Source organism: Delphinapterus leucas, chromosome 6 (genome assembly GCF_059928025.1).
Source record: "Delphinapterus leucas isolate spDelLeu-1000000601 "Yukka" chromosome 6, BTC_Dleu_Yukka2, whole genome shotgun sequence".
NCBI lineage: Eukaryota > Metazoa > Chordata > Mammalia > Artiodactyla > Monodontidae > Delphinapterus > Delphinapterus leucas.
This window is the reverse complement of record NC_143134.1, coordinates 104,622,155-104,648,707: the sequence shown is the minus strand read 5'-3', so window position 1 is coordinate 104,648,707 and position 26,553 is coordinate 104,622,155. Positions and strand designations below refer to the sequence as shown.

The following is a 26,553-nucleotide window of genomic DNA, read 5'->3' as shown; positions in this document are numbered from 1 at the left end:
AGCAGTCATAATAATTGTTTCCTTAGCTGACCTACGAGGCCCTGCCTGAGCTGGCCCCTATCTACCCAAAGCACCAGACTCCTTGCCCTGCCTCAGGGCCTTTGCACTTGCTGTTTCCAGTGCCAGGAATATTTAATCATCTCCATTTCCTGAATAGGCTTTCTCAGATCTCCACTGACACGTCACTTGCTTAGGAAGTTCCCCGACAACAAAGACTAAATCGGGTTTCTGGATTGATATCCTTCCTCATGGTACATGCTGTCTTCATTATGCTTAAGTATTCATGTAGTTCTTTGTCCGATAGCTGTATCCCCTGTTCTTTAATGCCTGTGCATGCCATGAGGCCTAGAAATCTGTCCCTTTCCCAACATCTAGCACATAATAGGTGGAGTGAACAGATAATCTCATTTAGTCCAACAGTCTTATGAGGTTGAGTCACTGTGCTCGTCTTACACATGAAGAGACTGGGCTTCAGAGAGCGACACTCTTAGGGTCACACAGTGAGTTGGCAGTGTCAGAATTTGAACCCAGTCTGTCTCAGACTCCGAGGCCTGAACTTCCACCTCACTTGCCCTCACACTCCAGATCTTCTGCTGTGAAGACGTTACCTAAGTGCCAGCAGATCTGACCCACGAAGCCTGGAAAGAGAAGACCATCAGGTTGTTGGGCACGGTGCCATCCGGCTCCACCTCCCATAGAGGCCCCCGGACCTGAGGCAGAGGCGGAAGTGGGGTGGCCTGGCCCCCCTCCTGCAGACCCATGGCGCGTCGGCTCCAGTTACAACTGCTGACGTGGGATGTGAAGGACACGCTGCTCAGGCTCCGCCACCCCGTGGGGGAGGAATATGCCGCCAAGGCCCGGGCCCATGGGCTGGAGGTGGAGGCCACGGCCCTGGGACAGGCCTTTGGGCGGGCATATAGGGCTCAGAGCCACAGCTTCCCCAGCTATGGCCTGAGCCGTGGCCTCACCTCCCGTCAGTGGTGGCTGGATGTGGTCCTGCAGACCTTCCACCAGGCAGGCATTCGGGATGCCCAGGCTGTGGCCCCCATCGCTGACCAGTTGTACGAGGACTTCAGCAGTTCCCGCACCTGGCAGGTGTTGGAGGGAGCTGAGGCCACCCTGAGGGGGTGCCGAAAACGAGGTCTGAGGCTGGCAGTGGTCTCCAACTTTGACCGAAGACTGGAGGACATCCTGGCGGGTCTTGGTCTGCAGGAACACTTCGAGTTTGTTCTGACCTCCGAGGCTGCCGGCTGGCCCAAGCCCGATCCCCGCATTTTCCATGAGGCCTTGCGCCTTGCTCAGGTGGAACCGGCAGTGGCAGCCCACATTGGGGACAGTTACCAATGTGATTACAAGGGAGCACGGGCCGTGGGTATGCACAGCTTCCTGGTGGCTGGCCCTGAGCCTTTGGACCCTGCGGTCAAGGATTCTGTACCCCAAGAGCACATCCTCCCCTCACTGTCCCATCTCCTGCCTGCCCTTGACCGCCTGGAGGGCTCACCCCCAGGGCTTTGAGTCTGGCGAGGGAAGCGGTCGGGCCCAACAGACACTGGAGACAGGGAGCTCCTTCCTTCCCTGAGATCTGGCCTTCACCCCCACCCCCCTGCAGCCTCCATAATGCATTCTGACTATAAAGCAGTGAATGCGGGGCATTCAACCCTGCACCACTAACCAGCTCCTGGTCTCTGAGATGCTTCATTCCTCACACCTGTGTCCATTTTCTACCATGAGTCCCCCCTCACCTCCAACAAGATTCATGAGGGCCCAACTAGCTTCAAAACCAACACTTTCAAACTTTCTTTTTAGCAGCAGGGCCTTTCGTCATGGGAGAGCTTATGTGGAACCCCAACATGCAAATCAGGAAAAATGAGAAACTGCTAGGGTTGAAGCAGAGGTCCTGGGGCCCTTCATTCAGGCCCTGAAGGCTCTGCGACTCTCCCCTGAGAAGCCTGAGATCAGAGCTTAGTACCTGCGGGTACTGGAGTTCTCATTTAGGCGTGCCTCACTCCGAAGCCCATTGGCTTGACTGCAAGGTTACAAGTAGAATGGGATCCATGTCACACAAGACATAATGCAGTGGGGATCCAGGGAGAATAGAGAAGGTGTCCTAAGGATGGCGGTCTTGAAGGGCACCCCAGTCATAGGAATAGCTTGGGGGTGGGAAAGCACAGGGAACGGGGACTGGAACACGAGGTGGCAGGAGTGCAGGGAATATGGGGGGAATCACTGGAGATTGAAGTAGGTTGGGCTTTTAAAATTCTATGTCTCTTCCTGCCTTTCCCCCTTCACACACCTCTCTACGTCGTATTTACTGGACACCTGTGCCTTGCCCAGTGCCAGGCACAGGGGGCACCACAGGTAAAAAGCACACAAACAGGCATACACAGTGTATGTTCTGGTGCCAACAGGCAGGGAGGGCTCTGGAGTGGACCCTGAGCTGGGGGTGGCCCGTAGATGGGCAGAGGGATAAGAGGGGCATTCCTGGCAGTGGGCCCACAAACTGTGGACTGAAGACTGCTGTGGGGAGTTGGACTGGTGGTTGGGGGAGCATGGCCTGGGGGCCTTTGGGTGCCAAGTAGAAGAAATTGGCTTTGACCCAGGTTTGAGCAGAGACTGTGCCCAGGCAAAGGCAGGGAAGCTCTTCTCAGACTTGGCCAAACCTCTTGTGGGTCTGTCTTCCTTGGGCTTGGTGCTGAGGCCAGGTGACCCAACATTAATTCCCAACTGTCGGGCAGTGAGGAGATGGGTCATGAGCTGTGGTTTCAGAGCTGCAAGGGCCTCAGAAGTCATGTCAAGTGAAAAAGTTGATTTGATCCACCCGGTGTTTCAAGTAAATTATTGAGCAAACTGAAGAGTGGGGAGGGCTCTGGCCCCCATCTTTGTTTTTGTTTTTGTTGTTTTTTGCGGTACACGGGCCTCACTGTTGTGGCCTCTCCCGTTGCGGAGCACAGGCTCCGGACGCACAGGCTCAGCGGCCATGGCTCACGGGCCCAGCCGCGACGTGGCATGTGGGGTCTTCCTGGACCGGGGCACGAACCCACGTCCCCTGCATCAGCAGGCGGACTCTCAACCACTGCGCCACCAGGGAAGCCCTCTGGCCCCCATCTTTGAGCCCAAGAGCCTTATAGGTAAGTTGCAGGTAAGATTGCCTTTGAACTGTGTTCCCAGATGAAACAAAATGGGAGGACCACTGTTCTAAAGTGACCTCCTCAGAGGACAGGAAGGGACTTGCCCTTGATCCCCGCAATGCAGGGCACAGAACCCTGTCTCCAGGCTCTTTCAGCTGTGTATGCTGAGCTGCCTCCCACCTATACCTGAGAACGTGGATGGGGGTGAGGAAGATATCCCTTTCCCAGCAAACATACCACTAAGATCTGAGCTGGCACCTGGGAGATATGCCCAATTACCAACAAAGAACATGGAAGAAATTTTCAATCTTTGAAAACCTTTAATAATGCACATGTTCCCTAAGGCTGGCCCTCTTACTCCCTCAGCCCTTTCTGGCTTGAAGGCCTCGCCTTGGTCCCCACATGTTAGAGAAGGCATTCGTTGGGAGCGCACGTCAGCTGCAGTTGGGGAAAAAGCCCATCCCTGTTGCCACGGGTGGGTGCTGGCTGGAGCCCTGCCTAGTCCAAGGCAGCACTGCCAGTGGGTGTGCCGCAGCCAGGCTACCTGGAGACAGGGTCCCCTCCGTCTTCCCAGTGGCTATGCAAAACCTGGGTGAGGACACAGCCCTACAGGCCGGAGTCCTCTGGCCAACAGCAGCCTGGCAGGAGTTCTAAATCCCTTCCAGGTTGTCCTTGTGCTAGAAAAATATTTCCTCTGTATGCCATGTCATGAAAAGGACTGAGAAACACTGAACTGAGGGGATGACAGGGCTTCAGCCACAGGCTTTTCTGCCAGAGAACGGCATCTACTGGGGGCAGTGCTGCTCCAGAAGAGTCTACCACGTGCATCCAGTCACCTGTCCATCCATCCATTCATCCACCATCCATCCGTCCATACGTCCACTTGCTGGCCAAATATTTATCGCACGCTTACTATGCACCAGGTACCATGCTGGATGCCAGAGAGAAAGTGGTGAACAAGACACCCTCAGAGGGGCAGATGCACAGTGCATTTGGGAAACCAAGGCCCAGGGAGTAGCAGGTTCCCCACAGATACCTGGCTTTTAATGGTTGTACCCAGAACCCCTCCTAAAAGCTGCCCATTGGGCACAGGCAACATCTGGGAAAAAGACACTGGGTAGAAATATGGCCTGAAAGGGTGCTGGGGAGGTAGACCTGGTCTCCCCATGGCTAAAGGTCAGCGGACGATGGAAATGGTCTGGTCAGCCACAGCAAAGACTGGGAAGAGGGGCCCAGGGAAGGACGCGTGGTGGGTGTGGAGCACCGTGCCCGAGCCTGCCTCGTAGAATAGCAGCTCCTGTGCCTGCAAGTCCAGCAGCACCCCCAGCTGAGCTGGGCAGCGCAGCAGTGCCAGGGGCTCGTGCTGCCCATCGTGTGAGAAACGGAACTCCTGGTCGTAGCGGGAGAAGACCCAGGAGAAGGCATTGTAGCCCAGACGAGAGTCACTGCCAGAACCCTTGCGGGGCAGCTGGCCTAAGGCCACACCCACCTTATAGGCACAACTGTTCTCGACGTTCACCGTCCAGGCATGCAGCCCAGCCTGGAAGGAAGTGGTGGCCAGGGCATTGGGCCAGTGGTCAAAGCGCTCCGGGCCATCTGCACAGGTCTTGGACTTCTTGGCGTTGAAGGTCAGGGTCCTTTGATCATCTGACAATTGCAGGAAGGGGCTGACAGTCCTCTCGTTGATACGCACGTCCTCCGTGCCTGCCAGAAAGAATTCTCAGACTTGCCCAAGGCCCACCCTCAGCCCTAACCTGGCCCTGCCACGTAGCAAAGGGCTTCCTCACCACTCACTGGCAGATAAGCCATTTACTCTCTGAGCCTCAGATTCCTCATCTGTAAAATGGGGATCAGAATAGGACTTATCACAGGGTGGATGTGAGGATCAAATGAGGTGATGCATGTAAAGTGCCAAGCATCAATAAGTGCTCAATAAATTGTGGCCATGACCACAGTAGTTATTAATAGTCCAAGACCCTCATCTGTTAACTTTGATAGATATAACCCAGAGAGGAGAAGCGAGTTGCCCGAGGTCACACACCAAGTTGGTGGCAGGGGCAAAATGACGACCCAGCATGTTGTTCCTACATTTAGCATCTAACACTGATCATACCGCATTCTAGTTGGGCATATCTGCAGTTTCCAGATCAGACTTGTCCTAGCGACACGGTTCCTGGAGGCTTGGAAGCATCAGATATGCGGTTTCCTACAACTACCTAAATGGGACTGCTGGCAGATCCGGCACTATTGGATACCAGAATCTAGAGATGAGCTATAGCTTGTACTAACGTTTTAGGGATAACGTGCAGGGAGGGAGGATTAAAACTGAGAAAAATTCAATCCATTAACCTAACCTTTCTGTGAATTGTGAAAATACCACAACGGGCAGTGTGGGAGCTTCCATCTAGCTTGGGGGAAGCCTGCTTTGAGAACCCTCCCACTCGGGGAATTCCTGGAGGCAGGAGACCATGTTAGCTGGCCTGATCAATGTTAAGTTAGTAAGTGAGACGAATCTGGGAAGCTCAATTCTCACTCAAGATGCTCTCCAGTTGCCCATCAATTATATCTTCTTAAAGAGAAACTAGGTTTCCAAGAAATAATACTGAGCTCTTGCACTAGGGCAGGACTTAAGGAGGACGTAATTTCCAGGAACAAGATTTATCCCAGACCCAAGCACAGAGCAGGCTGGTCTGGAAACAGGGAGGACCTGGCCCAGCTGCCCCAGGCCTGTCCAGAACCTTGACTCCATAGACAAGCCTGCATCCAGTATCACTGGTTGCTTAACCGCAGATCCCAGATGCACCAGTCCCCACTGTGACCCAGCAGCAAACCCCAGACAGACAGACAGAAGCCCAGTTACTCCAACTGGTGCCAGGCTCCAGCAGCTCCTAACCTGAGAGGGACCCGAGAACGGCTGTCGCCCAGAGCTGGGTCAGTAGTGGGCTGCGAGTGCACTTCTCATTAAAGTTTAACTTTTCCGACTCCTTGGGATCCAAAATGCCCTCTGCTTCCTCCGTCCTTATGCAGGGAAAAAAAAAAAAAAAAGAGATTTAGGAAGGTTCTGGAAATGTATCTGGATCAATACAGGATGGGGACAGAAGTCAAATCCTCTTCCCACGAGGGTGACACAAAGAATGGCAGCCAGGCCCCACATAGGAGCCCCCAAAGGGGGGTGGAGCCAAAAGAGAAGGTGGGCATTCCCTCTATGCCCTGGAGCCTTAATTCCAGCAAGGCACACGGTTTACAGGGAGGTAAATACTTGGTGCCAGTATTAGAACTTGTAGTCAGTGTGTTCTATGGGGGAAGCAACTTGCCAGTGTCTCTGGTGAGTTAGCAGCAGAACTGGGAGGAGGACCTGAGCCTCTTGTGCCGTAGTCTTTCCGCTCCACCGACCTGCGTGGAGAAAATTTTGCCTTCCTACAAAACCTATTGCAGCAAAATCTACTGGTGTGGTCAGAAGGTAGAGCCATTCCTCTCCTCTTAAAATGCAAACAGCCCCGAAGGGTCACGCAAGAAGGAACTATCAGTGATCACCCCAACCATAAAGTAGTCATAGCACTTTGCTCCCAATAACTACCTCTATTCAGCTCACAGGGGGGACTGGGTTTTGTTGGAAGGGATTTGGGAACATAAGATGCTTAGGGGGGGAGTACTGCCATTTATTAAGCAGCCAGGCTCTGGGCTTGCTGTTTTCTATAGAGAATCTCATATGATCTTTGCTATAACCTGGGAGGCAGCTGTTATTCCATTTGACAGGAAAGAACGGAGATTCAGAGAAAGCACCCAAGCTAAAAAGAAGACCTGGATTCAACTGTTGCCTCCATGCAAAAACAGAACAAACCCAGGCTGGGATCCAGGCACCATTCAACATAATCCTTCCCCTGACTTGAAGTAAAATCTGAAGGGGTGTGGGGCAAAGTGAGGGTTCGCCACAGGGCTTCACAGACCTCTGAACTGGCTTCTGAGAAAGCCAGTTTGGGTAGGGAGAAAAAGCTCCCAAATGAGAATGTTTATATTTGCCTAAAGATGTCTTTAACAATATACAGTATGCTTTAGGCCTGGCCTATATAATGATTGTATGCCAGGAAAACAATTAGACTCAAATCAGTGATGTTCTTTCTCTTGGTAGTTAAGACATATCAAAGATTAAAATTGTCCTGTGTTTCTCGTTTCAATGTACATGTGTGTGTGACGTCTTAAATGTTTTAATAGTCCACAGCTAATCAGCTTATGTATACTGTATGTATAATGAGAACAATGTCTTGTGTTTTCATCCTTTATGAATTCACAATTCTTACCTGTTCTCTTGTCATAACAAAACCAGTAATATTTTCCTGTCTTGACAGCTTGATTTTTAGTAGAAAATATATTAAAAGCGGGGTTCTCATTGCAGTGGCTTCTCTTGTTCCCACTGTCTCTAATCCCAAAGATGGCCTTTGAGCTCAGGCAGCAGAGAAGTGACAGCACACACTCTCTTCCCCAAATCTTGTGGCTCTGTCCATAAACAGAGGATGGGGGGAGAGGGTGGGGCATGTCTCCTCATAGATGTGAGCTCTTTTTTTTAAGACTGACACTGACTGCTCTGACTTGGGAGGAGCGAGGTTAACAGAGCCCTAGAAAAGCTGAAAGCAGGCTTTGGTTACAAAGGCTCCTTGTGGTCAGGACAAGAGAGGCTCTGTTGCCATCTCCTCAAAGCACTGAGGCTGGCTCTGGAGAATCCCCAGCCAACAGGTGAGGAGGAAATAGGAGCTGGAGTCAGCCGTGCTAAATCATCATCAGAGCAAATCTGAGGCCAATCGTAGACACTAGAGTCTAGAGAACCAGCTGGTCCAGGTACCTCATGGTACAGAAGAGAAAACTCGTGACCCCAAAGAAGCGGGAGTGAAATGGGGCTGGGACACAGCAGGGCCCTGGCCAGGACCAGAATACCCAGTCTGTGCAGGGGAACCTGCTGCCGTGGCAGGCCAGGGCTGAGCTCAGCCACAGATGTGGAAATAACCTTGGGGGCCAAAAAAACAGGTTTTGAAAACAGTACGGTCATCCCTCCATATCCTGGGGGACTGGTTCCAGACCCCCCACAAATACTAAAATCCATGGGGTGTTCAAGTCCCTTATAGTCAAGTTCTCTGTATCCGAGGTTCCCCATCTGCAGATTCAAAAACATTCAAATCCATGTTTGGTTGAATCTATGAATGGGGAAACCATGGAAATGGAGGGCCAACTCTACTTTGAGAGTATGCACCCCCAGTCTAAAGACACAAAGGCACAAAGGACTACAAACAAATCTTGAACTCTACTAGTAGGTTTGTCAATCATACTATGGGTTTAGCAACTCTCAAACAACATTGCATGTATCATAGGACTGAACAGATGAATAAATATATTGGAAAGGAAAAATCCTGTGGTGTTTGACTGGAATTAGAAGTTGTGATACAAACTCAGGAATAAAAAAGGTACATGCACACACACTCCCTAGCTCTGTATGCTGTCCACTGGGAAGGCCTGGAAGCAATGACGCATTAGTAGCAATGAACACACCTAATGGTTCAATCTTGGTTTTTAAATACGATTCCCCACTAAAAAAACCCAAGACACTCTGGAGAAATTAGCTGATTCCAGGCTGAGGCAGGAAAATAACACGTTGAGCCTAGAATATCTTCTTGTGCCAGAAAGCAAGAAAGTACTCAAAGAATGATGAGGAGTTGTCAAAAGGACACAGGATCTGGCTTGAAGGGGCTCCTACTGGCCAAATCCGAGATTTTGAAGAAAATTAATAATAGTACTAACAGATTATAATGCACTGAATAAAATAAGAATCAGTGAGTCTATATTGATACTAAATAAGTGAATAAACAAGCAAACCAAGTCCTAGACACAGCAATCAGGCAACAAAATAAATAAATAAAAGGAATCCAGGGCTTCCCTGGTGGCGCAGTGGTTGAGAGTCCGCCTGCCGATGCAGGGGACACGGGTTTGTGGCCCGGTCTGGGAAGATCCCACATGCCACACAGTGGCTAGGCCCGTGAGCCATGGCTGCTGAGCCTGCGCATCCGGAGCCTGTGCTCCGCAACGGGAGAGGCCACAACAGTGAGAGGCCCGCGTACCTCAAAAAAAAAAAAAAAAAAGGAATCCAAGTTGGAAAGGAAGAAGTAAAACTGTCACTGTTTGCAGATGACATGATACTATACATAGAAAATCCTCAAGATGCCACCCAAAAACTACTAGAGCTCATCAGTGAATCTGGTAAAGTTGCAGGATACAAAATTAATATAGAGAAATCTGTTGCATTTCCATACACTAACAATGAACTGTCAGAAAGAGAAATTAAGGAAACAATCCCATTTACCATCACATCAAAAAGAATAAAATACCAAAAAAAAAAAAGAATAAAACACCTAGGAATAAACCTACCTAAGGAGGTAAAAGACCTGTACTCAGAAAACTATAAGACACTGATGAAAGAAATTGAAGATGACACAAACAGATGGAAAGATACACCGTGTTTTTGGATTGGAAGAATACTGTTAAAATGACCATATTACCCAAGGCAATCTACAGATTCAATGCAATCCCTATCAAAATACCAATGGCATTTTTCACAGAACTAGAATAATTTTAAAATTCTTATGGAAACACAAAAGACCCCAAATAGCCAAAACAATCTTGAGAAAGAAGAACAGAGCTGGAGGAATCATGCTTCCTGGCTTCAGACTATACTACAGAGCTACAGTAATTGAAACAGTATGGTACTGGCACAAAAACAGACACATAGATCAATGGAACAGAACAGAGAGCTCAGAAATAAACCCACATGATGAAGGAGGCAAGAAGATACAATGGAGAAAAAACAGTCTCTTCAATAAGTGGTGCTGGGAAAACTGGACAGCTACATGTAAAATAATGAAATTAGAACATTCTCTATCACCATATACAAAAATAAATTCAAAATGTATTAAAGACCTATATATAAGACTGGAAACCATAAAACTCCTAGAGGAAAACATAGGCAGAACACTCTTTGACATAAATTGTAGCAATATTTTTTTGGATCCATCTCCTAAAGCAAAGGAAATAAAAACAAATGGGGCTTCCCTGGTGGCACAGTGGTTGAGAGTCCACCTGCCAATGCAGGGGACACGGGTTCGTGCCCCGGTCCGGGAAGATTCCACATACCGCAGAGCGGCTAGGCCCATGAGCCATGGCCCCTGAGCCTGTGTGTCCGGAGCCTGTGCTCCGCAATGGGAGAGGCCACAACAGTGAGAGGCCCACGTACCGCAAAAAAAAAAACCAAAACAAAACAAAAAAAATGGGACCTAATTAAACTTAAAAGCTTTTGCACAGCAAAGGAAACCATCAAAAAAATGAAAAGACAACCTACTGAATAGGAGAAAATATTTGCAGATTTATATGACCCATAAAGGATTAATAGCCAAAATATATAAACAACTCATACAACTCAACAACAAAAAAACAAAAAAAAATGGGCAGAAGACCTGAATACACATTTTTCCAAAGAGGACATAACAGATGGCCAACAGGCACATGAAAAGATGCTCAATATCACTAATCATCAGGGAAATGCAAATCAAAACCACAGTGAACTATCACCTCACACCTGTCAGAATGGCTACCATCAAAAAGAATGCAAATAGGGCTTCCCTGGTGGCGCAGTGGTTGAGAGTCCGCCTGCTGATGCAGGGGATACGTGTTCGTGCCCCGGTCCGGGAGGATCCCACGTGCCGCGGAGCGGCTGGGCCCGTGAGCCATGGCCGCTAAGCCTGCGCGTCCGGAGCCTGTGCTCCGCAACGGAAGAGGCCACAACAGTGAGAGGCCGGCATACCGCAAAAAAAAAAAAAAAAAAGAATGCAAATAATGTTGGCAAGGATGTGGAGAAAAGGGAATTCTTATACACTGTTGGTGGGAATATAACTTGGTGCAGCCACTGTGGAAAACAGTATGGAGGTTTCTCAAAAAACTAAAAATAGAACTACTATATGACCCAGCAATTCCATTCCTGGGGATATACCCCCAAAAAACCAAAACACTAATTCAAAAAGATAGATGAGCCCCAACGTTCATAGCAGCATTATTTACAATTGCCAAGATATGGAAGCTACCTAAGTGTCCATCAACAGATGAATGGATAAAGAAGATGTGGTACATATATACAATGGAATACCACTCAGCCATAAAAAAAAGAAAATTGCAACAACACGTATGGACCTGGAGGGTATTATGATCAATGCAATAAGTCAAACAAATACTGTATGATATCACTTATATGTGGAATCTAAAAAACAAAAACTGGTGACTATAACAAAAAAGATACAGGGATATAGAGAACTAGTGTTTATCAGTGGGGAGAGGAAAGGAGGGATGGGCAAGATAGGGGTACAGGATTAAGAATTATAAACCATTATGTATAAAAAAAGCTACAAGGATATATTGTACAACACAGGGAATATAGTTAATATTTTATAATAACTATAACTGGATTATAACCTTTAAAAATTGAGTCACTATATTGTACACCTGTAACATATAATATTGTATATCAACTATACTTCAATTAAAAAAAACTAATATAATATTGTATGTCAATTATATTTCAATTAAAAAAATTAATATCCCTGGGGCTTCCCTGGTGGTGCAGTGGTTAAGAATCCGCCTGCCAATGCAGGGGACACAGGTTCAAGCCCTGGTCCAGGAAGATCCCACATGCCGCAGAGCAGCTAAGCCCGTGCACAACTATTGAGCCTGTGCCCTAGAGCCCGCGAGCCACAACTACTGAGCCCATGTGCCACAACTACTGAAGCCCGTGCACCTAGAGCCCGTGTTCCGCAACAAGAGAAGCCACCGCAATGAGAAGGTCGTGCATCGCAACAAAGAGTAGCCCCGGCTGGTCGCAACTAGAGAAAGCCCGCGTGCAGCAACGAAGACCCAACACAGCCAAAATTAAATAAATAAAATACATACATTTATTTTAAAAAAACCCTAATATCCCTGATAATGGGACAAAATGACATTATGTGTCCCCTGGTATGATGGACTGAGGACACATCACTTATGAAATATTCCTGCTCAAAATGCATAACCTGAATCTAATCATGAGATAACATTAAATAAACTCAAATTGCGAGATATTCTATAAAACTGTCCTTAGACTCTTTAAAAGTGTTTAGAAAATAAAGGGTTAAGGCACAATTACAGATTTTAAAAGACCAGATGGATCGGGGGAAGAAATCCAAACACTGTTGAGAACATTCTTAGTACAACTGGCAACATTTGAATACAGACTGTATATTAGATAATAGTATTACATCAACATGAGATTTCCTGAATTTAATAAGTACACCGTGGGGGAATTCCCTGGCGGTCCAGTGGTTAGGACTCCACGCTCTCACTGCTGAGGGCCCGGGTTCAATTCCTCGTTGGGGAACTAAAATCCCACAAGCTGCGCAGCACAGCCAAAATTAAATAAATAAATATGCTGTGGTTATGTAAGAGAATGTCTGTTCTTCGGAGATCCACATTGAAGTATTTAGGGATTAAAAGTCGTGCTTTCTGCAACTTACTCTCAAATAGGTCAGAAAAGAATAAGTTGTTTTATATATATATTAGATAGATAGATAGACAGACAGGATGACAGACAGGAAAAAAGAGACAGATAAGGAACAGAGAGAGCAAATGTGGCCAAATATTATCAATTAATATTTCTAAGTTCAGGGCTTCGCTGGTGGCGCAGTGGTTAAGAATCCACCTGCCAATGCAGGGGATACAGGTTCGAGCCCTGGTCCGTGAAGATCCCACATGCCACGGAACAACTAAGCCATGCACCACAACTACTGAGCCTGCGCTCTAGAGCCCATGAGCCACAACTACTGAAGCCCTCGTGCCACAACTACTGAAGCCCGTGTGCCTAGAGCCCGTGTTCCGCAACAAGAGAAGCCACCTCAATGAGAAGCCTGTGCACCACAACGAAAAGTAGCCCCCGCTCACCATAACTAGAGAGAGCCCACACGCAGCAACGAAGACCCAAAGCAGCCAAAAATAAATAGATAAATAAATAAATAAAATATTTCTAAGTTCATTATACTATTTTGGCAACTTTTCTGTAAGTTTAAAATGTTTCAAAACAAAAAATAAAGATAAAACATTTTTTCAAAAATCAGATCAGCTTGATATCGAGGACAGACTGTTAAAGGAAGATGATGAAGATAAAGGAGAAAGAGAAGACTAGCAGAAGCATGGAAAGATTGTAAGGAGATAGTAAATTAAATTTAGGAACATCTGTACTGTGGAATAGTTCAAAGACTTTCCAAAAAGTGAGGTAAATATAAATGTACTGATATGGAAAGATTCCAAGATAGATAGCCTGATAAGTTATAAAACAAGTATAAAACGATCCCATCTACGTTTTCAAAAAAAATTTTAAGAGGAAAAAAGAATCCCACACACTCTTCTATGACTAAACACAGGAAAGCCTACAAGACACACATCTAACTGTTAAAACTGATCACCACTGGAAACAGGATTGGGAAGAGGTGATGGAGACATTTTTAATTTTAAATGGTTTTAAACTGGTGAAAAATTTTTTCTTTCTCCCATGCACATGTATTGCTATTGAACTTAAATATAAAAATAAAGAAGAATAGACTGTGCTCCCCAAGTACAGTGCTGAAATCTCACACACACAGTGTAAGAATTTAATTTCTTTGCCTGGAAAATTACACCCTCTTGGCCACTTCCTCAGGCTCTTGGATCTCAGAACCTTTCAGAACTCAGTTAGGGTCTGGTGAAATTCTTTTATTATTGCATAATTAAAATGAAGTTTTGAGTGGTAATGCAGACTTAAATTTCAAAGATTCTTTCATCAGAGAAAGGGGAAGTGAGGTAGAGAAGACAGTACTGGGTCAGGTGTCAGGTGTGGGTCCAAGCCCCAGCTCTGGGGCTTAGGCAAGTCCCTTCCCCTCTTTGAGCCTCAGCATTCTCACCTGTAGATGGGGGTGGGAAACCCCTTCCACAGGGTGACTGTACGTTTTTTTAATAGGATAATATTTAAGAAAGCCCATGGCAAGCCTCTGACTCATTATTTATTTCACTGCCCTTCCACATGGGTCTAAAGTGGCTCTCCAAGCTAGGGGCAGGAAGACCCTTGTCCATTGAGCCTGGCTTCAGGGAAGGTACTCAGCTGCCCGCCATGAGCTTCCTCCCAGGAGCAGCGGGGCCTGATGGCAATGGACTAAGTAGAGGCCTAAGGCCGCGGTTTCCGTGACTGCCCAAGCAAATACCGGGGGCCATACTCACCTTTCAAAAATCTCCTGCTCCTTCTGCTGTGAGAAAAGAAAGCAGAGTCAGGCTTGGCACCAGAAACCCAGCAGGCAGTCATCAAGACTTAAATATAATCAACTTGCATGGAGGGCTCCACGTGGACAGAAACTCTAGAATACAAACGTCTACTCCTTCTTTAAGACCCCGCACAAAACTTTATGGATCCTTCTTCACATACCTCCCCCAACAGTGAACCCCTCTGTCCCCTGTGTCCCATGGCATCCTGGGTTTCCCTCAGCTACACTTCAGGACAATCACATATTTACTCAACATTTCATCCCCCACCAAGCCTGTCACCGGCTCAAAGGCTAGGACTCTTTCTGAATCTTCTACTGTGACTGTCCCAAGGTTTGGGGCAGAATGTGCTCGGCACATGGAAGCTGTGTAATGAAATAAATGCACAATCTGGGACAGTCAAAGAAACCGCCCCCCTTGAACTGCAGCGGGACAGCTTGGTCGTTCCACATTCTCATTTCTCTGCTTGGCACATCTACTCAGATGGAGCACTGTCACCTTAGAACTGCAGGTACCTGCATATATATATAAAATACTTTGAAAGGATATGTACCAGCATATTGGCCAGGTAATTTCTGGGTGTTAGGAGTGAGGATGAGCTCTGTATTTGCAGTGGACCCCTTGTCAGTGCAGTGTTCTCTTCAAGCTTCTGGTCTCTCTCATCCTCCCCACTTCCCTTAATAAAGCTGTGACTCTTGTCTTTCAGGCATCAGCTTCTAAGTTGCTTAATTCAGGAAGCCTTCCCTGACTACCACTCCCTCAAGGCTGGACTGCAGGGGCCCCACATCCCAGTAGTGCCCTCTACCATAGCACGTATCCCTCCATATCCTAATTATCAGTTCTATACATTTGTCTCTTCCATAAGGCTGTGAGTTGCTGACAGCTGTATCCTATACCTCCACCCCATAGCACAATGCTTAGCATACAGTAAGCACTCAGTAAATATTTGCTCACTATTGAAAGAACAATTACCAAGTGCAAAAAAAAAATCCATATAGTTCTATTGCCCTGTCTCATCCCTTTTCCAAATTATCATTTTCCACCTACTTCCTACCAATAAACATTCTCGATGTTTTCAGACCTTGGGGGAGTCTGGCCAACTGGCTGTGTCTTCACCCTTGCCTGACTTACAATCAGCTGGAGGTCATCCAGATGGGTGAGCATGTCCACTAGGCTGGTGCGGATGGTGTCGAGCTTCTGCAGTGCCTCGGCCCAGTGTACTCGCTGTGTCAGTATACTCTGATGGGCCCGCTCCTCTTCACCGTGCACCTGTTCCAGCAGCCTCTGCTCCTCGCTCTCACACAGACTCCTCACCAGACCCAGCCGCTGGATGACCAGTTCCCGTGCTGCACTGGCTGTGCTCTGACAAAAGGTAAAATGAGGAGTCCTGGCAGAGCCCCAGTCAAGATTAGGAGGGCTTGGGCTCAGCCGGAAGGAGTGCTGAGATTGATTAGCAATGTCTGCCATGGGTACAGTAAAGGCAGTGCTTAAACAGTGCTTAAACCATCCGAGCCCTAAGATTTCCCAAATGTGGTTTAGGGTAAAGAACTTTGAGATCCAGACATCCAGGCCATATCTCATGGAGCTAAGATGACAGAATGAAAGGGCTGGGCAGGACTTACAGATCAGCTGGAATCACCTGCTTTTCACAGTTGGAAATCCCAAGGTCAAGAGACCAAGGTCAAAGAGTCATAGAATTGCAGAGCAGAAAGGACTAAAAAGTCTTCCCCATCAACAGGATGCACATCAACAGTAGTCCAGTTAATACTTTGGCCATGGCTGAGGACAAAAAGCTCATTACTTCCCAAATCTGTTCATTCTAACTGCTTCCATGATAGAATTCTCACCTTCCACACAGGAGGGCTGAAATCAATTTTAAGTCAATGAAGTGAACATGTGTCCCCTAGCAGGTAGCACAGCATCTAGCACAGAGTAGGTGCTCAAATATTTACTGAATGACTGAATGGGAAAGTTTCTTCCAACTAGTAAAAAATCTCTTGGTAGTGCTCACATGCCAAGTCAATGGCAGAGCAGGGGCTAGAACCCAGTTCTGTTGACTCTCAGTCCAACACTATTCCCCTGTACCAATGCCATCTGGTAACCAATCCTCCTCAAAGGCATTGTTGCATGAAGCTCCTGCACTCTTGCCAGACAGGTGAGAGCAGAACTGTTTCCTTCATGCCAGAAAGTCACAGGTAGCCAGCAGCTCTCCTCATTCCCTGCCCCTGAAGACCTGCTTCAGAAGAAACTGAGACCCACAATTTGCCCAATGGAGAAGAGAGAGTGGCTAACTGAATGGCTAGGTGAACCCAGAGATTCAGACTCCAACTCCAGTGTTCTTTTGAGGCAACATAACGCAGTGGTTAGGAAATTAGGCTGTAGAAACAGTGCCTGGGTTTAAATCTTAGCTGTTCCACTTACTATCTGTGGAACGTTGAGCATATTACTATCTTCCCCGTGCCTCAGTTTTCTAATATGTCAAATGAGGATAATAATAGTACCAACCTCATAAGGCTATTGTGAGGATTAAATGAGTTAATACATATAAAGTAAATAGAACAAGGCCCAGCACATAAATATTTGATTACATTAGGTATTGCTCTTCTCTCTATGCCACTTCAGTGCCTTTCCCATGGGTGGGTCTCTGCAGCCGCATTTGTACTTTGTGATCAGGATCAAGGACAGACCCAATATGCACCAGATACTCCCGGACAAGAAGGCTGCAGTCAATTTCAACATGTTTCTTGAGTCATTCCCAGAAAAAAATAGCAGAGAAAAAAGAAAACTTTGCTCACCAAAGATATGCCTGAATAAACTAAAATCCCTCCCAGAACAAAACACAGAAGTGCTGGAAAAATAGCTCAAAACATCCTTTTAAAAGTGAAGCTACAGGGGCTTCCCTGGTGGCGCAGTGGTTGAGAGTCTGCCTGCCGATGCAGGGGACACGGGTTCGTGCCCCGGTCCGGGAGGATCCCACATGCCGCGGAGCGGCTGGACCCGTAAGCCATGGCCACTGAGCCTGCGCGTCCGGAGCCTGTGCTCCGCAGCGGGAGAGGCCACAGCAGTGAGAGGCCCGCGTGCCGCAAAAAAAAAAAAAAAAAAAAAAAAAGTGAAGCTACGGCTTCCCTGGTGGCACAGTGGTTAAGAATCCACCTGCGAATGCAGGGCACACGGGTTCAAGCCCTGGTCCGGGAAGATCCCACATGCTGGGGAACAACTAAGCCTGTGTGCCACAACTACTGAGCCTGAGCTCTAGAGCCCGTGAGCCACAACTACTGAAGCCTGCGCACCTAGAGCCCATGCTCCGCAACAAGAAAAGCCACCGCAGTGCACCCGTGCACCGCAGTGAAGAGTAGCCTCGCTTGCCGCAACTAGAGAAAGCCCGCACGCAGCAACGAAGACCCAATGCAGCCAATAAATAAATAAATAAAATTTTTTTTAAAAAGTGAAGCTACTCTGGCAGCTCGGGAAAGGAAATCCCCTGGAGTCCCAAAGTAGAGAGGAAACTGAAAACCAGTGTAATCAGGAGCTGAGGACTGAACTAGTTGCCCTGAATAGGGCTTGTGATTTACTTTAGAATCTTATACTCATCTAAACCATCATGCAAAAATTAGAGCACAATAAAGACCTCTCTGATCAAAAATGGAAAACTTCTGGGACTTCCCTGGTGGTCCAGTGGGGAAGACTCCATGCTCCCAGTGCAGGAGGCCTGGGTTCGATTCCTGGTCAGGGAACTAGATCCCGTATGCATGCTGCAACTAAGGAGTCCACAAGCCACAACTGGGAAGCCCGCATGTGGCAACTACGAGCCCGCATGCTGCAACTAAAGATTCCACATGCTGCAACAAAGGATCCTACATGCCACAACTAAAGACATGGCGCAGCCTAAATAAATAAATAAATAAATAAATGAAAATGGAAAACTTCCTATGAATGAGGGAATTATTAAAAGATGTACTTTAACTAAAATATTTGACAACAACATGTAAGACCTGAGGGGTTATTGACTGAAAGCATTCTTATGGTACTTGTATCATTCAGGTTGATTCATTTTAGACATTATTTATTTGTGTTAAAAGCTTAAGGGGACCAAAAATAGACTGTAAATAGGTATAACTTTCAAGCTAGCACAGGGAAAAAGGAGGGAGGAGGGGTTGATTAACTCAACAGAATGGAGGAAAGCAAGAAAAAAAGCATAGAAAAAGTGGACTACATAGAAAACGTAAAATAAAATGATAGCCATAAATCCAAGTATATCAGCAATCACAATAGTGATAAATTGATTAAACTCCCTAGGTAAAAGTCAGGGATTATCAGAATGGACTTTCTTAAAAAAGGAAACAAAATCCAGTTTTAAGACACACACCTAAAACATAAGAACATAAGAAGTTGAAAGTAAAAGGAAAGAAAGCAATATATCCGGAAAACACTTGTTAGCCTAGTAACAAACAAGGACAAAATAGTTTTTAAGGGCTTCCCTGGTGGTGCAGTGGTTGAGAGTCCGCCTGCCGATGCAGGGGACACGGGTTCGTGCCCCGGTCCGCGAAGATCCCACGTGCCGCGGAGCGGCTGGGCCCGTGAGCCATGGCCGCTGAGCCTGCGCGTCCGGAGCCTGTGCTCCGCAACGGGAGAGGCCACAACAGTGAGAGGCCCGCGTGCCGCAAAAAAAAAAAAAATAGTTTTTAAGACAAAAAGAATTCCTGAGCATAAAAGGTCACTACAAAGTGATAAAAGGGATGTTTTACCAGGAATACATAACAAATCTAAATATACACATTTAACAAATATCACCAAAATATAAAAAGAATTGACAGAATTATAAAGAAAAATAGACAAGTTCACACCATAGTATGAAAATATAATGCCCTTTGCCAGTAATCAATAAATCTGGCAATAAAAATTAGTAAATATAGAGAAGATTTGAACTTATCAATAAGCTTAATTGACAAGACATATATAGGATCCTACACATTTTTTCAAGTGAATGTGAAACGTTCACCTAAATTGACCATCCTTTAGGGCATAAAGCAAGTCTCAACAAATTTCAAACAACTGCTATCATACACATCACAATGCAGTTAAGTTAGAAATCAGTAAAAATAAACAAAAAAAACATACATTTGGAAATTTTAAAGCATAAATAATTAATAAAACAATAAAAAAATCTAATAACATAGCAAAACAAGAAAGTCATAATGGAGATTTTAAAATACTTAGAGCTGAATGAAACTGAAAATACTATATCAAAATTGTGGAATGTCCCTCTGTCAATATCTAGAAGGAAATATATAGCTTAAATGATCACTTTGAAAATGAAAAAAGACTCAAATCAATAGACTGTGTTCAATGCAGGAAGTTAACAAACAACAGAATAAATCCCTAAAAAATTGAAGGAAAAAAATTATAAAGAGAAAATAATAACGAAAATAGAAGCAGTCAAAAGAGAACTTCAATGAGCTCTACCCATCACCCACCCATCTACCTGCACCTGTGTCCATACATCCTGTCTTCCCTAATTCTGTGGGTAAACTGCCCATGCTCTTACCTACGGCCAACCCTTCCACTTATTTACGAGATCCCACCCCCTTTGCTATACCAGATTATCCCTCTTCTCCTGCATCATTAATTTTCCCCTGTCTACTGGATAATTCCTATCAGCATACACACACAGAGTAATTTCCCCCATCTTAAAAACAAAGCAAACATATAACCCTCTGGATCCCATATCCCCCTCCACTATCATCCCATTTCTCAGGTCCCTTCTACAGCAAAGTTCCTCAAGAGTCATCTAAGCCAACTATCCCAAATTGCTCTTCTCCTATCCTCTCTGAAACCCATGCTAATCAAACTTTCAAGGCAATGCTCTACAAAACTCCTCTTGTCAGGATCTCCAACGATGAGCGTGTTACTAAATAGTCCATTCTTATTTCTCACCTGACTTGATCTCTCTGCAACATTTGACACCAATGATCTCCCCCACCTCCTTGAAACCTATTGTGGGACACAACACTTAGTTTTACTCCTAGCTCATTGATTGCTACTTCTTGGTCTACTTTGCCTGTTCCTATCTTCTCAATGGTTAAAAGTTGAAGTGCCCTAGAGCTCAGTCCTTGGACCCCTGCTTTTTTTTTTTAAAGTTGTTTCCACTTTTTATTTATTTATTTGGCTGTGTCAGGTCTTAGTTGTGGCACATGGGCTCAGTAGTTGTGGCACGCAGGCTCTCTAGTTGTGGCACGCAGGCTTAGTTTCCCTGTGGCATGTGGGATCTTAGTTCCCTGACCAGGGGTCAAACCCGTGTCCCTTGCATTGGAAGGCAGATTCTTAACCACTGGACCACCAGGGAAGTCCCCCTGCTTTTTTCTATCTGTACTTAATTACTTAGTGATCTCATCCTTTCCCATGGCTTTCACTTTATTCACTCACTTGTACACTGATGAATCTCAAATTTATGTCTCCAGCCCAGCCGTCTCCCAACTCATATATCCAGCTACCTATTCAACATCTTCACTTGGAGGTCTAATAGGCATCTCAAACCTAACACATATACAACTGAACTCCTAATCCACCTCCTCCACCAACCATCACTCTACACGCAGTCCTTCCCCGCCTTGTTAAATGGCTGCTCCATCACTCCAGCTGCTCAAATGAAAAAAAGGAAGAGTTATCCTGACCCCTCCTCCCTTTCTCTCATGGCCTACATCCAATCTATCCACAAATCCTGAGGTTTCTTCCTTCAAAAAAGAAACACACACACACACACACACACACACACTCATGTCTCTCACCTGGATTATTGCAACAGCTTCTTAATTGGTCTCCCTGCTTTCACCTTTGCTGCCTATGGTCACTTCTCAGCACAGCAGCCAGAGCCCTCCTTTTAAATCTTAAGTCATATTGTCTTATTTCTAATGACTTCCCACCTTCCCCAAATAAAAGGCAAAGTCCCAGCCTTTTGACCGGTGAGGATTCTACCCAGCTCCCTGCACTGCTCGCCTCTAATTTCATCTCCTTTGCCTTCTCACTTGTTCACTCTGCTTCAACCTCATAGGCCTCCTGGCTGCTACTCCACCTTGCCAAGTACACCCCCACCTCAGGGCTTCTGCACTTGCCTTTCCCCCGTTTCGGAACACTCTTCCCCCAGATATATGGTCCATTCCCTCACCTCCCGTAAATTCTGTGCAAATATCAATCTTCTTAACTAGGTGATTCCTGATCACAGCATATGCAATTACAACCCCCATCCTCAACATGACCAATCCCCCTTCCTGTTATATTTCTCCATAGCACTTATCACCTTTTGATATAGCATATATTTTATTTGTTATTACCCCTCTCCCCTGACTAGAATATAGGCTTCATGAAAACAGAAACTTTCGTATGTTTTGTTCGCTGTGGAATCTCTAGCACATAGACCAACAGTGCTTGGTGTGTGGTAGGTGCTCACAGAGATTTGTTAAATAATTAAATAAATGGCAAAATGTCATAAGTATTCCCCGACAAAAGCTTCTATTTGACATTGTACTGAGGTCTTAGCCAGTGCATTTAAGACAAGAAAACAAAAAGGCTGAGGAAAAAGAGAGTGAGAGAGGAAGAAATCATCGTGCAGAGAAAAGCAGAGATGTACACAGAATAGCTGCCTAGACTTCTAGCAGCTTGCCCCTTCCTGGTTCTGGTCCCCTTTAGGTTCTGAAAGACTTGTATCAGGGCAAGAAATTCTCTGTTTCGCTTATGCCAGTTCAACTGGGTTCTGTTCCTTGCCATCAAAATCATTTATTTATTTTTTTTAAATTAGGTTGGCCAAAAAGTTCGTTTGGGTTTTTCCGTAAGATGGTATGGCAAAGCCTGAACGAACTTTTTGGCCAACCCAATACTAAAACAGTGCCAAGCCTGCTCCATGTACTTTGGGGGAATGAGAGAGGGGATGTGCAGGAAGAAATTCATAGCCCCTGCCCTTGAAGGGCATACTTGAGAGTAAAGATGTAGCAGTGGCAATGAGTCAGCTGAATAAAGGATCCGCAGTGAGGTGTTGCAGAGGGATCACCTGCTGAGCGTCAGAAGACCCAGCTCAGAGAACTGACTCTGGCAGGAGGCTGTGAGTCATTTAAACTCTACGGGACCCATTTCCCCATCTGTAAACAGGGATGTTACTACCATCTACTGCATAAGATTGTCATAAAGAATATGCAGTGTAAAATCCATAGGTTATTTTATAATACTGGGGCTGAGCACAAAATAATTAAGATGATAAGGGAATGCTACCCTTCCTGATCCTTTACCTGAAGAAAGTCATCTTCTATAGGAGTCTTTGCACCACATATGTGCTGGGAATAATCCACTCTGCCCAGATGGCAAAACCAAGGCTCAGAGAGAGGGGAAACCACCCTTCCTGGGCATCCAACTTTGCTAACAGCACAATGAGTCTGTGAGGTTGGGAAGGGACCATAGACGGGTCCAAGCCCCTAAGGCTGAGGTCTTATCCTAGGAGGGGGCCCAGAGGAGGAGGGAAAGCAGAAGAATTACCTACCACTGCTCTCTGGTTCTTCCCTGGCAGGATGTCAGCCACATACTTGCTGATGGTAGCACTCTGTAACTGCAGCCTCTCACACTGGTCCACAATCTTGTTCTGCAACACAAATGACACCCATGGTGTCTTTTTTTTTTTTTTTAGCATCTTTATTGGCGTATAATTGCTTTACAGTGGTGTGTTAGTTTCTGCTTTATAACAAAGTGAATCAGTTATACATATACATATGTTCCCATATCTCTTCCCTCTTGTGTCTCCCTCCCACCCTCCCTATCCCACCCCTCCAGGCGGTCACAAAGCACTGAGCTGATCTCCCTGTGCTATGCGACTGCTTCCCACTAGCTTGATCCACACTGGTCCATTCACTCCATTCCAGTGACTTTTTTTCCTTTTACCCCACCTCAGCCACCCACTCCCACGGTCATTATCTCAGACCTCATCATTATTGAAAACTATACAACTTCCAAAATCTTCATTTCAAGGATCCTGCACCCTGCCCACCACTTCCCATCCTTCTAGATCACGTACCCTGGAATCTCCATTCCAACTATTCTTCAGCTTAGATGGAGTCACCAATACATTAGTCTTACCACTTTTCACTGTCCATCATCCCCTTCTGTGGCCCCACTTCCCTCTTTATCCTTAAATCTGGTGGCCCTTTATTATTCTGTCTCTCCTCTGGCCACTTCTGGTCTCCTCTACTTCTGCTATTCCACCCAGATCACCTTTATCTCTAACTGCTGTTAGAGTCTCCTATCCTAACTGGGCTTTTATTCTTGACCACTGCCCACCCCCCCCACCCCACCCCCGCCCATTGGCCACTGCCACCTTTGGTAAGGAAATCAGATCAAGTCTCATCCCAGCTCAAAACCCTCCACTGGCTTTCCAATACCCCCACAGTGAGAACTTAGCCAACAAGGCCCTACCTGATGGGACTCTGCATATCTGCATATCTCTCCAATGTCACCTCCTACCACTCCCCACACTGGCCTTCTAACCATTCCATAAACACACCAAATTTGTCCTGACCTCAGTGCCTTTGCACCTGTTGTTTCTTCTGTCTCCAGCAGTCTTCTCCCATATATTTCTTGCTCCCTGACTCCATGTTACCTCTTCAGAAGCCTTCTCTGACCATCCCCACACCCCATTCCCTTACTTAGCTTATTTTTCTCCATTGAGTTTTCACTCTCTGACTGTATATCATGGGTCTGTTTACCGGTTTTGGTATCTGCCACCCCCCCACCTCAGGCACATAAGCACCATGACTTTGACTTGTTCTCTATGTCCTATGACCTGGAAGAGAGTTCCTATACATGGAAGGCGCTGAATAAATATTTGTTCAATGACTAACACCCACTTCCTTGGTCACAAGAGTTTCAGCAGCTCACAGCTCCCGAAGCTGTGAGCATCGGCCATGAGAGCAGGGGAGAGTTTCAGAAATGAAGAAGCTAAGGTTCACAGAGAAGTTACTTGCCCAAGGAGACATGGCCAGGCCCCTGCTTTGCTACTCCATTTCTCCAGGTAACAAGTGGAGCCCTTCCAAGCGGCAGTTCCTCCACCATTTCCCCTGAGAGCATTGCCCCAGTTCCACCTGCCAAAGGGCCACTCAGCTGTCTCTTCTAGGCAGCTCTTGTAAATCCTTCCAACCACAATTAGGAATCAGTCTTACACTTCACCGGTCCAAATACACAGTTAAAGAACTGAGTCGACTGGAAGGAAGCTGTGGTCACCACACACCGTAGGACCGAGGGAACTGAGACTAGCTTCTGAAAAGCTACAGGGCAGGTATCCAGAAGGTAAGAGGCAGGTTGTTGAACTGGGGCTGATTTTGCCCAGTTCAGTAACAATCCTGCCCTGGGGCAAAATTTCTTTGCTGGCTGGAGGGACAGGGGAAGCCTGCAAAAAAGCCACAGTCTACTCAAAATTGGAGGGAGAGAGGGCAAGACACATTTCCCTCCAGGAAAAGAAGATGAATATGCTAAGGGCCTCAGCAGGGTTCAGGGAAGGCGCCCTGCTCCAGGGCAGAGTGCATTGCAAAACAAGCAGCAGACCTGCCACCCTGGCCCAGACTTCACTCCTTCTACCACTCAGATTCAGCCTTGATGGAAACTTCTTTTTTTTTAAGGTTTTATTAAATTCTCACTCCCATTAGCGTCACTTCCTCCCTCCAACCACTGAAGCAGAGGTGGTTTTCTCTGGCCTAGTCAATGACTCCCCTGGTTCAGGCCCTGAACAATAGGAACCTTGAAAAAGTTACTCCCCTCTCTGGGCCTCCATTCCCCCATCTGTAAAATGTAGGGCCACTGCTTCAGAGGTCTGGTTGGAATGAGGCAACGGATATTTAAGTGCTTTGGAACTTGCAAAGTCTCTATCCATTGTGCAAGTTCATTATACCACATTATCCAAGCTTATTTTCATCATCACTATGGGGAAAGTGGTGACAAGTAGGACCAACCAGGAGCCTTCAGGTGCCATTGAATAACTGAATCCCTCATCCCAGCACCCTGTCAGGTATGTTTATTACTGTCCAGTCCGAGCCCTCTGGCCTCACAGCTGGGCAGAAAACTCCAGGGAGAGGTTGGGAGAATCAAACAGGGTAATCAAATTGCAAGGAAACCCCCAGGGACCACAGCTGGGGTGGAAGGAGGCAGGAAGCCCCATGGTGACTTGACTCTCCAATCTCAGGGGAGGTTGGTGACAGGAAGGTGGCTAGCTTGGAGCCAAGCTGGAAGTGGAGGTGGGGAGAAAGAAACCCTAGGTGAAGGGTTCCAGTAGGAACCTCCCGATATCTTCCCCGCCCCCTCCGTTTACCCAAGTGAAATCGGCTTGAAGTACAGTCCAGGCCAATCCTGAAACGGAAAAGAAACCACCTTACCAGGAAGGCTGAAGGGTGGATGAGGGGAGGGGCTTTGAGTCAAGGGGCTAAGGAGCGAGGAGGGGCCGAGTTTCATCAAGTTACTAACGGGGCGGAAGCTGGGGCACACCTTGTCCCAGGCAACTGGAGCAGTGAAGCCCTTTATTGCCCAAGGCCAGCCCCATCGCACAAAAACTCTAATAAATGCCCCCAAACTACAAGTGAGGACACTGAGGCTCAAAGATTACGAGACTCACAGGGAGGACCTGATGGAGGTGGGAATCGAACTCAGGTCAGCCGGACTCCAGAAGCCACACCCTTAACCGCCTCGTTGTACAGCCAGTGCCACTGCGGAGCCTGGACTCCCGGACCCGCTGCTGGGTCCCCGCTGGGTCTCGCCCAGCGCCTCCCCGCCGGTGCCCCCTTCTTCCAGAGGAGCCCGCCGCCTACCAGCTCCCACGTCAGCTCACCCGCAGCTCTTCCGCGCGCTCCTCGGCCCGGCGGATGCGGTGCCCCCGGCAGCGGCCGCCCAGTCCCGCGCAGGCGGCGCACACGGGCCGTCGTTCAGAGCAGCAGAACCACCTCAGAGCCTGGCCGTGTTCGGGGCAGAGCGGCCCCGGCTCGGACCCCGGCCCCGGCCCCGGCCCCGGCCCCTGCTCCGGCCCGGGCCACGGCCCCTGCCCCGCACTCTCCACTGACAT

At 47.0% G+C, this 26,553-nt stretch overlaps 2 protein-coding genes across 2 annotated transcripts in view; one reads left to right on the top strand and one right to left on the bottom strand.

Moving 5' to 3' along the window:
• The window catches only part of HDHD3 (haloacid dehalogenase like hydrolase domain containing 3), a 5,592-nt gene extending 1,338 nt beyond the window's left edge, over window positions 1-4,254 (top strand). Inside the window, exon 2 of the mRNA XM_022578981.3 lies at window positions 586-4,254. Within this exon, the coding sequence (XP_022434689.1) occupies window positions 760-1,515 (756 nt within the window). The 5' untranslated portion in view covers window positions 586-759 and the 3' untranslated portion in view covers window positions 1,516-4,254. The remainder of the gene's footprint in view (window positions 1-585) is intronic.
• BSPRY (B-box and SPRY domain containing) lies at window positions 3,429-26,553 on the bottom strand. The gene is made up of 6 exons (XM_022579139.3): window positions 26,323-26,553; window positions 22,999-23,097; window positions 15,606-15,836; window positions 14,436-14,461; window positions 6,022-6,146; window positions 3,429-4,832 (listed from the first exon to the last, which is right to left on the bottom strand). The coding sequence occupies exons 1-6, from the start codon at window positions 26,551-26,553 to the stop codon at window positions 4,306-4,308; spliced, it is 1,239 nt and encodes a 412-aa protein (XP_022434847.1). The 3' UTR covers window positions 3,429-4,305.

Excerpts from the sequence above, each read along its gene's own strand:
- BSPRY (XM_022579139.3), bottom strand. The coding sequence starts at position 26,553 with ATGTCAGTGGAGAGTGCGGGGCAGGGGCCGTGGCCCGGGCCGGAGCAG. Across the intron at positions 15,837-22,998 it reads GGAAGAACCAGAGAGCAGTG|AGCACAGCCAGTGCAGCACG; the intron begins GTAGGTAATTCT and ends ACCTTTTGTCAG. Across the intron at positions 14,462-15,605 it reads TGGATGACCTCCAGCTGATT|CAGAAGGAGCAGGAGATTTT; the intron begins GTAAGTCAGGCA and ends CTTTTCTCACAG.